Here is an 11,291-nt window from a genome sequence, read left to right on the forward strand (position 1 = left end):
AAGAAACCAAGATTGCATAATACCTGCACACATAAACTAGACCATCCTACTTAGAGGCTCATCAGCGTGTTGTTAGAAGCTAAATATTCTTCATAGTAAAACATAATTGCACAATGCCTGCTTAAAGAATCACAAACATACTCCCTTTGATGAATGGTCCAGAAAGCACTGTAAGGACTACTTTTCTCAAAATCTGCTCAATCACTATGTAATCATTTACTTACTGTTTGTAAACATTAATCCAGGGCCAAGGTAATAGCCTTGTGACACAACACTTAAATTTATATAAAACCATGCCCTTTTAGCATTCATTTACAACTTCTGCAGACCACTCTGATGTAAAGCAGACAACTGGCTTTATCAGGGCACGGGCAGTGGTGACCTAACACCACAAACAAAATGCTGTATCTAACTTCATTTTTTTTTCTAACACTACTGCAGTGCTATAATGCCCAAACCAAAACAAGCCTTACACCTACAGACTGCAAGACCGTCGAAGCAGATGCAGGAGTGGCCCTGGATTTGGTCAACAGACATCGCAGAGAAGGTTATGTTTTCGGTTTGTTCCGTGTTGCTGATGCACACGAGCTACGTATAGTAAGTATCAATTAAAAAGCTGATTTATACAGGATGGTGATTTTAAAATAATGAGACAGATCATTAAAAGCTGATAATTATTGTTTTTAACAGAGCAATGCTGATGTAATTCAATGAATCAGCTGTGATTTATGCTATCACAGTATTAATTTGTGCATGATTTATTGTGTGTAAGCTTGATTTCAAAGGACGCTGACTGCCCTCTATTTCCTTGGCTGACCAGATGTTAGCATAGGAGATGCTCTGAACAGCTTTATATAATACTGGAAATTAATCTGTCTGCTCTGTTGTCAGGTCTCAAATGTTACGTTCATAATTTATACTCAGAGGGTTTCTTCAATCTGTGAATGTTTAACATGAATTAGATCAATGTATACTTCATGACAGGTATTTTGTTTTGATCTTAATTTTGGAGATTGCTGGGTAACTGCAGAGAATGGAGAAAAGTTGAGGAAGACAGAGGAGATGAAAATACCACTCTGCAAAAAGGGGAAGGGCTGGATAGAGAGCCTACATCAGTCATTCATTTCCCACTTCATAGGTTCCTTCCTATTGCTATTTCCTAGAGAGCATACATGAGCTTTTCTCAATCATTGCCTGCCTAAATGCCAAAGCAAATCAATAGCCAAAAAAGCAACAGAACACACAATTTCTTTAGCTATTAGATAAAAGAGATCAAGGAAACGCAAATTTACTGGTACACTTGGCTACCTTTTAACTGCTTGGGTTGTCAACAACAATCTGCACATCTGCAGTGTTCATGAGCTATATTACACACCTCACTACGGCAACCAAAAAAAAAAAAAAAAAAAAAAGCTAGTTTTGATGGAGCTGTTTAAAATTAACTGCCTGTTAAGAGGAGAAGAAGCTCAAAAAGAGACTACAAGTTTTCAGGTACATTTTCAAAAAAAAAAATCAGAACATTCTGTTTTTCAAAGACTAGGATATGGGGAGTGATACTAATTGATTTTCATGCAATAGCCAGATGATTGAAGAGCTCATCTAGGATGCAAACAGTCTTCTCCAGCATAGAGAAATCACAAATTATTGGGATTTATAAAATAAAATAGTGATGCTCATTTATACAATAAAATCTTCTCCCTTATGAGAGAACAATCATGTGGCTAGCAGGCAGGACAGGTGCCAGGAGAGCTACGGTTCTGGTTTCCTGGTTCTGCCACATGTGTCTTTGTGCAAATCACCTAGCCTTTAATTTTAAAATAGAGACATTGCTAAGCCATATGCACACTGCAAAACTAATGCTTAACATGACAGTGGCGGATACTTACTAATAAAAATATTACACTAGACTGCTGGAATTCTTTCCCAAGGTTTTGTTTATACAGAAACACTCTGAAAGAGGAATCTGAATGGATGAAATTGCATAAAACCTGAGGACGCTTATTCACTGTGAAGGGCTTTGCATCATTTTATCTAAATGATAAAATGAAATATGTCTGTTTTCATTCTGAATGTCCATACAGGGGTTGCTTGAAGTTTACATAATTCATTCCAAATGTGAATTGAGATTCCTTTCCCCACAGACAAATACCATACTGTTTCTGTGGACCACAGTTAATTCTTAATATCACATTCCATTACCCTGGCAGTCAAATCATTATTCCCTATCCTACTTGCTCCAGAAATAAAACATACTAGAAGAATTTCAGAGCTAAGGTTCCTGACTTTACAGAGATATTTCAGTTTTGTTGTATCGCTCCCTGAATAAACAGGGCAGGAAACAAAATTCTGAAGCGGCATCTGGTCACTAAGGTCATCTGAAGTGGATGTAGTTGTCAAACAGGCTGTCTAGACAACAAGTTTGCTAATAGACCAATGTGCTCAATGTAAAAATCAGGAGGGAAGGAAAACTTTTCATCGTTAACATTTTCCACATGTGATGGACACCAGGTTAGAAACAGACTCTTCTCATAGGTTCTCTGCAGAAGGTTAAGAGGTAACAGCCATAAGCTGCATGAAGGGAAATTCTGACTTGATATAAGGCCACACAAAAAATCAGAGAGCAAACAGTTAAGTACTGGAACTGCCCAGAGAGGCTGTAGAACATCTGTCTTGATGATATATCGAACTCAGCTGGACAAGGTTGATCTAACTTTCATCTAATTTTGAACCTAGCTTTGCCTTGAATGAGTGGCTGCACAAGATGACCTCCAAAGATCCCTTCCTGCCTAAACCGTTCTATGATTCTACCCTTTTCAGCTCAGAAAAAAAGTTCAATACAGAACTGGGGAAGCTACATTAAAGATGAAATTTACCTACTTATTAAAAAGTTTCTTTCAGACCAAGCTTCCTGTGTGTATACATATAATATATACTTATTATAATATATACGTATTTTTTTATCTGTACTTCTCTTCCAGAGAAATTCATCAGTTCTTTTCTTAACTTTGGATGTGCTGGAAACTGAATGCCCTGTAATATCTGGAAGACATTGGGAGTCTTGTGAATATGGTGACGTCTATTCCATGGCAAGTAACAGCACCCAGGCAGATTCATACATCAATATTGCATTAATTTGATCTTCACATGAACTGCCCAGAAATTCACATGCTACTATATCTCTAAGTGAAGGCTAGGCTTTAATATGGCTCACTATAAAATAACATCTATTGGATTCTAGAGTTGTAAAACATCAGCTAAAGGTTTGGAAAAGGGGTGACTCATCAAATAAAGCACAACTGTGTTTAATTAGTTGTCTTACAGGAGCTATACTCCATTTTTCCACTGCTGGTAACAGAACTTGAGAATAAATTGCTAACAACTAAAGGGCAATAGAAATTATTTTTTTAAACTCTTATTCCTAGTTTATAAGCCAGAAATGCCTGTGTTATACTTAGTCAGTTGTATGTTGTAGTGTTTGTGGCATGACAACATAAAAGACAGGCAGTGTCAGTACACACAGGGTACGTAGCAGTCCTTGTCCTTATTTGTTTCAGTACAATGATGCAGTCTGGGCTGGGAGCTACCTGTGCAAACTTTGTTTAAATAGGAGAGTGGTGATACTACCACACAGGACAAAGCAGGAAGGCCATGAGGAGAGAAGAGAAAAGAAGTCATTTACTCTTTTTATTAAGAGAAAATGAATGTGAGAAAAGGTTCATCCACTCTTTGATAAAGATTTATATAACCTTTGAGTATCCTAAGTTCCCCTGCTAGCTACTATTATCTCACTGTAAATAAGTCTTAGAGTGACTGAGAAGGCTCTATTAGTTTTCCCTGGTCTCCTCAGTCAGGCAAACTGAAAATTAAAATAAAGTCTTTTGTTGGAGACTTGTACCTAAACACAATCTTTGAATGGTACTAGATCAAACATTCCATTAACAACCACATCTGTTATTCTTAGAAATGCTGAACATTAGGAGGAGGCATCATTTCTGCAATCAACTATATCCAATTAAATCCAATGAAAATAACATTATGGTCATATATTCTTTTCCCCCCTCAGGACTTCGGGCAATGTAAGATTATCATGCATACGAGCCAGCTGTTGAAGAAACCTCAACTACATGGATTTAATTGTACACTAAGTCCAGGTAAAATAACCACTGTTGGAAGCTAACACACACCTCAAACCAATCTCATCTGTTTACAATTCAGATTTTAGATAATTCCAATGGTATGTTAAGAATGAGTAATAGAATTAAGAGTACCCAGCTCTTCTAAACTGACTTTATTGGTGTCAGATGGTATCATCACTCCAGCCCACCAAAACTTGATAATGAGCATCAGAAAAAATTTAACTTGGAAAGAATGCCCATTTCAGGGTTAAATTCTAAAGCCGAGCTAGAAGGTATATAAGAATATACATTTTCACAGTAGTCTTTTTTTCACATGACAGGAGAAACCTGTATTTGTAGCATGAGAGATAGGTATTTCACCTCCAAGGAAACACTTGGCATTTCAGCTTCTTCTTATGAGGTCACATCAAAGATACATACACAGATTTTACTCCCTAGAGTATCTATTGAAACATGACTAACTTCTCTGTTTTTACAGTTCCTCCCAATTTAATACAGTGCAAAGACTGTCTTGCAAAAGGTGAAGTCTTAGAAGTCACTGAGCAACATAAAGATATGGCTGCAAAGGCCCTGAAAAAATTCAACAGTGAGAGCAACCACACAAACTACTTCAGTGTCCTCAAAGTTGAAAAGGTTTTAAAGACGGTAAGTGGCATTTTGTCCTCGAATTACTTACAAATGACATTTTGGGAGCAGATCCAAAAACATAGGCCCAGAACTCAAATCCTTTTAGGATCAGAAATACTGCATGTAACCTCTCAGCATAAGTAATCTGCTTAAAATTGAAGGTCCTACTTCTGCAAAGTCTTATCAACTTAATTTAGGCATGTGAAAGCAAAAAGATTTCTCATCTGCTGAAAACCATGGCAGTGGGATGGCATTCCAAATGCCTGCCTTCCTTGGGTGCATTTTTTTTATATTATTATTTATTTTTAATTTTGCATGCCTATTTACCTAACATATTCTAACATACAAGAGTTTATTTACTACAAACCGTAGTTCATCAAGATGTACAGTCATGTGCGTTATCACAGCCATACATCCTGGCAGACGAAGCCAGATAACTTTTTACTATTAGAATATTTAGCACGCGGGTGCAACACTAAGTGGAACACATTCAGAATAATTTTGGCTGCTGCAGAACAGAGCAGCACTCTGAGAGCTCTGAAGGACTGGAGGTAAATGTGTCTCTGTGCTGTAACTCCTGGGAACTACTGGCTCTGGTAAGTAACTCCTCCATCTCTGAGTGATGTTGACACAAAGGCTTACCTTTTGGTTGTTTAGAAGCCTAACTCTTGCACCACCATTATTTCTTGCTGGTAGATACCGGAGACCTTCACTTAAACAGCACAGGATCGTTCTGTACAAGTGTATCAGTCCAGGACACCTCTGTTATGAGGTCCCACGGCCCCTTCCATAATACATGTTGTTCCCAGAACCTGCCCAAATTACAGCGTGCCAATCCCACCTCCTTGCAGAAACTTTGCACAGAACCTTAACAGTGTTCTGCACTGTCATCCCATGCAGGACGTATCCCTCCTCACACTCAGCCCATGGCTGTTTTCTATTTGCCTGGATTCCAGGATTTCTCCCAAACCATTTTGTTTTAATATTTCTTCACATTTCTCTGTCTTTAGCTATAGTGAGAATCCTGATTGTACCACTAGATTTCAGTAGACTGTGTACCACCTAGAAACTATGAAGTTTGATTAAAAAGTATATCACAGAGTATGTGCAACTACTTGTAAAAATTCAGTTAAACCAGTGAAACTTGAGTGCATGCATGCTATGGACATCTTCAATGCAGACTTGAAATAAACTACTACTGCAGTTGAAACTTAAAGTGAAGCATCTCTTCATGGATTCTAGCAGGATCACAAAGGCCTTCTGTTCGTATGGAGCAATGCCTTCTCTATGAATAATGCTGTTGACATTAGAGACAGCAACAACCTCAAAGAAACTGCCAGAATTTCATCCCAAATTAACATCAGCACTGTAGTACTATGCACTTCCATCACTGGAAGGGGGTGGTTGCCATTTTCATTGGAGCAGCTGTTCAATTTAGGGAGAAGACTCTAAGGGCTCTACTTCCTAAAAATACAGGCTGTAAGAGATTTTATAATACCCACATGCCAGACAAAGAAGCAAAGCAACCATCTCCTGGAACTCCTATAAAGGAGTGAGGAAAGCGAGGTATAAATAATCGAATCCATTTTCCTTACTGAATATGCATGTGTGTACAAACTTTTGAACAGCACAGGTAGTGAATGCATGATGTAGACAGGATTTTGATGAGTATAGAGTATAGTTGCTTTTTCAATTACAGAAAAAAGAAAAACCACCTGTCACACTTTTTCTTTGACTTCTGTTTCAGACTGACTCCAATGAAGTTCTCACTTTAGGATTCTCTGTAAAAGAGACCAACTGTTCCAAAGATGTGCAACAGACACAGGAGGCACTGGATTGTGACATTCTGGATAACTGGCATGCTGTGAGTAAAGTCTTTGAATGAAAAATGATGGAAGGGGTAACACCAGGAAGATTTTACCACAATGATTCCAAACATTTCCTGTAAGCATGCACCCAAACTCAAAATTCAGAATCCAGCATATCGAAGTGCAGATCCCAATGTCACAGGTACTCCTTCTCTAAGGAGCCAATCTCAAATCCAAATGTAACTGGAGTTGCATATTTCAGATCTAGAGCTCAGGTCTTCTCTTTGGATCTGGCTTTCACCTTCAAATTGTGGCCATTCCCCTAGCAAATTATTCATGCGATCTTCATAAAAAACATTTATACTAACATGACTCATAGATTTTGAATGAGATATATGTACTGTGCCATCCCAATGAGCCCAGGATTACTTTTTTCTCCTCTGCTGCAGGGGAACATAGGGTGGAATAATTCAGGCCTATCTACAGATAATTATCAAAGTACTCTCTTCACCCAACCTTCCCTTTACAATAATAGTCAGCAGCAAATAAAGTACTAGGCAGAAGCAACAAACCAAAATAAATTACTCCACAGAAATGAAATTGAAGGAATGAAATAAAAATATGGAAAAAATAAAACCTGCAGAGCTGATGGGGTTTTTATGTAGATCCATTTCCTTCTCTGGTTCCTTATACTCCAGGAGACTGGAAAGGATTGTGAATAAATTGGTGGCAGAACTAAAAGCTCACTAGAATGAAGCACAAGCCAGATAGCCAGAGGTTCTGAATTCTGTTCTCAGTGCTGACACCACTGTTGTGTGTGTAAAACGTTATTACCATTTGTAATCACTGGTCATAATAGGCTACTAATGGCCCTAGCATGTACTAAGATAAAGCAGCTGCTAGAGAACGCATACACAGATTATTTTCTATCATTGATAGTAATGATTGTGATATTTCTGTAATGACAACGTTTGTTATCGTTTCCTGAGTTCTGTGCTCTTTCCACATGAGCAGTTCTATGCATGATGACTGGACAGTCACTGCAAATGGGATGCTAAGGGAAGTAATGCTAAAAGATTACAATAAATTACTTCTCAGAAATAAATACAGAAAAAAGCTCTACATTGAGCTTCATCTCAAACAGCATAGCTATGCAGTGTCTGGTTTTGAGGACTTTGAGCAAAGTTTCTGAGTAGCCCAGTCTGAACAGATGTTTGACAGAAAAGAACAAAAATCAGCCTGTGTAGATATTAGTAGATGACTAATTTTTACAGACATCAAAAGAGAAGTAAGCTGGAGAGTGTGGCAGCCCTCTAGATGCATATGAGGAAGTGGTCTTCACAGGCAAGAACACTCAAAAATTAAATATATTTTATTCATTTGTATCAAGTATCATTGGCCAGAAAGCTCAGGATCTAAGTTATATAAACATACTTAGGTATCAAAGGAAGTAGCATAACTTTTAAAACATTGACCTTTCAGTGGCTTCTATTATCTCCATCACCTGAACCCAGATGGGCATTGTTTTTTCTTTTGTTTTGCTCAGCAAAAGGGATTCTGCAAGGCACGAATCGCCAGTGATTCAGATGCTCCCGACGGAACAGATATAAGCTGTGAACTCTACCATCCCTGGGTATGCACTGAATTACTGAAACGTCTCTGGCTATTTCCTAATGCAGGCTATTGCAGCCTCAGTCCAGCCTGACAGAAGAAAGGTTGCAAAGGTTGTTTATGCCCCGTTATTACTCCCCGGGTGTGATGCAGCATGCGAGGACGGACTGGCTTTTGACTACTAGGTCAATCAGAGGATTAATTAGCATCGAGCTGTCCCCACTGCTTCCTCTGAAAGTGTCTTCGCTCTAATCATACTCCTTAGTTAAAGTGGATAGAGATTTACAAGTTCAAAGGGAATTTTAGAAAGCACGAGGAGGGGAAATGATCTTTGTTATATGTGTTCTGTGTTCGGTCTCTTCTCCCAAGCACCAGGTGATAAGATGAGGAAACGGCCTCAGGTTGTGCCAGGGGAGGTTTAGGGTGGATATTAGGAAAAATTCCTTCACTGAAAGGGTTGTGAGGCTTTGGAACAGGCTGCCCAGGGAAGTGGTTGAATCACCATCCCTGCAGGTATTCAAAGGACGTGTAGCTGTGGTGCTCGGGGACATGCTTCAGCGGTGGGCTTGGCAGTGCTGGGTTAACAGTTGGACTCGATCTTAGAGGTCTTGTCCAAGCTAAATGATTCTGTGATTCTATCGTTGGTATTGCAGTGTATATTACAACAGCTAATCCAGTGTGGTTTTTATTTTGCTTTGATCCACTACAGATTTTGCTCAGTTGGTTAGATCATTCCATTTTGTTATGGTATAGTATTTCCAGATGCTTTCCAGTAATTCAGCATTTTATCATCTACTCCTTCTCGTATATCCTGAAAAAAATGCAGCTTTTCTTTTCCTTACAAATCACTGGAACTGTAAATGTAAACCTATTAACTCCCACCTCTCTGTCACCACTTTCTTCTCTTCTCTTAACATCTCACTTAATGCATCTCTCCCTGGTGTTTTTATAAACAGCAGCTTCACCATGGACATAGATGCGGACACTCACGCCCGGGTGGGCCACACAGACATCCCCACCATCATTTTGGTCACAGACATCGCCACAGGGACAGACACCCACCACATTTTCAATCCAAACCTGAAGACGCTGAGCATAGCCATGGTTTCTACGGAGAACAGGAAGACAGCCACGAAGAATCTCCTCCCTACCATGGTAGACGACATAACCGCCCTCGCCCACCACACCACGGTCCTCCACCTCCTCCTCAAGAGGAACTAGGTCGTACCCCTTCTCCCTATGATGAACAACGTAGTTCTCTTCCCCAAGATGAAACAGAGCAGTTCCCTTCTTCTCCCGATGATGAACAACATGGTCCTTCCCATGGTCTTCCTCCCCATCATGGACCCCACTGTCCTCCTCCTCATGGACCACATCACCCACATCCTCCTCACCACCATGGACCACACGGTCCTCCCCATCATCACGGGCCACATCACCCACATCCTCCTCACCACCATGGACCACATGGTTCTCCTCCTCCCCCTCCTGATGGATCACATCACCCACATCCTCCTCACCACCATGGACCACACGGTCATCCCCATCATCATGGGCCACATCACCCACATCCTCCTCACCATCATGGACCACACTGTCCTCCTCTAGGACACCATCCTCATCCCCATCACCACAGACATCACTGCAACAGGACAGGCCCACCAGGAAAGTACTTCCCCTTCCAGGTAACAGGAGCTCTCTATCGCATTCCAGTTCTAAGCACGCAGGATTCTCTCACAGCTCCCAGTGCAAAATTTCCTGAGCTATCCCACCTGGGCCCTCAATTCCCCAGTACCGATGAAGGTACTTCCTTCACTGACCCACATCTTGAGAAGATGCCAAAAATTATAGATTTTCCAGATCACCATTCACAATCAGAGTCATGCCCAGGAAAACCCAAACTTGATCTTCCCCAAATTTTGCCTTTGTTTCCATATAGCTCCATAGCACAAACTTCTTCTCCGTGACCCCAGAGAAAGTTCCTGACTTGAGGGCTGTAGGGCCAATGACAGGTGTACAATGAATGAAAATAGCATGTGGTGAAGGGGGAAAAGAATACAACATGCAAGGAGGAGACGCGCTGAAAATAATGATTAATCCAAGCATTCCAACCTGCTTCTTGATCCCAGATATCTCAGACTCCCCTGTAACTGAAAGGTTCGATAGAATGTGCTTGGGTTCCAATCTCACCTGCAAATGATGCTCCTTTAGTCTGTCAAAGAAAATTCACTAACACTGAAAACTACTTATCTTCATTGCCTCATAATTCCTCATTATAATGTACTTCTCTGAGGACATCTGACCACCTACCATTAAAAATAAAAAGATCCATGGTACTACATTCATTTATATTTTCTGAAGATCTAAAGAAAATAAAATCATGTAAGCATTGTTTCTTGACAATTGTCTCTTGTCACTGGGGCTGTTTAGCTGCACAGTCAGCACCCATGAGGCACAGTCTAGCATAAATTGACTAATTGTAGCTGGGTTACCAGGTTATCTAGGAAAGGGTTGAGACTAGTTAATGACTTGTGTCGTAACACTGCAGAGTGGCCTGCACAGGTGCTTTCGGTACTGCAGTTGCTGGTAGAGATATCAGAAATGCTGCATTCAAGGACAGCCCTTTCAAACAGTTCATAATTGCTCTCAGGGGAGGGGAAAAGCAGAAGCAGGTAACTCTTTCGGGTGAATGTCTTCTTTATCATTGAACATTTCCACTGGAAACTGAGCTGGGAGAAGCAGGAAGAAAGGGTACTGACATCTCTTTATACTGAAGCCCCCATCAAGATAAAGACTATTCAGACGTTCCTGGGACCCCAAAGAGTTAGTTCAGATCTGCTATATCACAGGCAAGAACACGGGGCTAATTAAAACAAACAAACCAAAAATTTTGCTCTTCAAAATAGCTTGTTAATAGCATGAAGTAAAATAAAGAGTGAGAGGTACATTGCAGAAAAAGAAACAAAATGGAGAGAGCATTTTGTGTAACTGAGTAAAGGCCATCTATTTTTCTATAAACGCGTTGTAATGTACAAACACCCACAAACACCCTTATTTCTGGCATAGCTCATCCGCAAGGTCTCTGAAGCACAATTTCTTTAACCCAAAC

General features: G+C 40.1%; 1 protein-coding gene across 1 annotated transcript; it reads left to right on the forward strand.

Annotated features, from left to right (window-relative positions):
- The first annotated feature begins 399 nt into the window (after positions 1-399).
- On the forward strand, positions 400-10,382 carry HRG (histidine rich glycoprotein). The gene is made up of 8 exons (XM_032193288.1): positions 400-597; positions 2,979-3,086; positions 4,064-4,151; positions 4,615-4,781; positions 6,511-6,627; positions 8,118-8,204; positions 9,139-9,652; positions 10,312-10,382. The coding sequence occupies exons 1-8, from the start codon at positions 400-402 to the stop codon at positions 10,380-10,382; spliced, it is 1,350 nt and encodes a 449-aa protein (XP_032049179.1).
- The last annotated feature ends 909 nt before the right edge of the window (positions 10,383-11,291 follow it).

The sequence above is a fragment of the Aythya fuligula genome, chromosome 9 (genome assembly GCF_009819795.1).
Source record: "Aythya fuligula isolate bAytFul2 chromosome 9, bAytFul2.pri, whole genome shotgun sequence".
Taxonomy (NCBI): Eukaryota; Metazoa; Chordata; class Aves; order Anseriformes; family Anatidae; genus Aythya; species Aythya fuligula.

What these genes read in the sequence shown, in the direction of transcription:
- HRG (XM_032193288.1), top strand. Translation starts at nt 400, where the DNA reads ATGCTGTATCTAACTTCATTTTTTTTTCTAACACTACTGCAGTGCTAT. An exon ending in ATGCACACGAGCTACGTATA is followed by an intron (nt 598 to 2,978) that starts GTAAGTATCAAT and finishes CTTCTCTTCCAG; the next exon opens with AGAAATTCATCAGTTCTTTT. An exon ending in TTGAAAAGGTTTTAAAGACG is followed by an intron (nt 4,782 to 6,510) that starts GTAAGTGGCATT and finishes CTTCTGTTTCAG; the next exon opens with ACTGACTCCAATGAAGTTCT.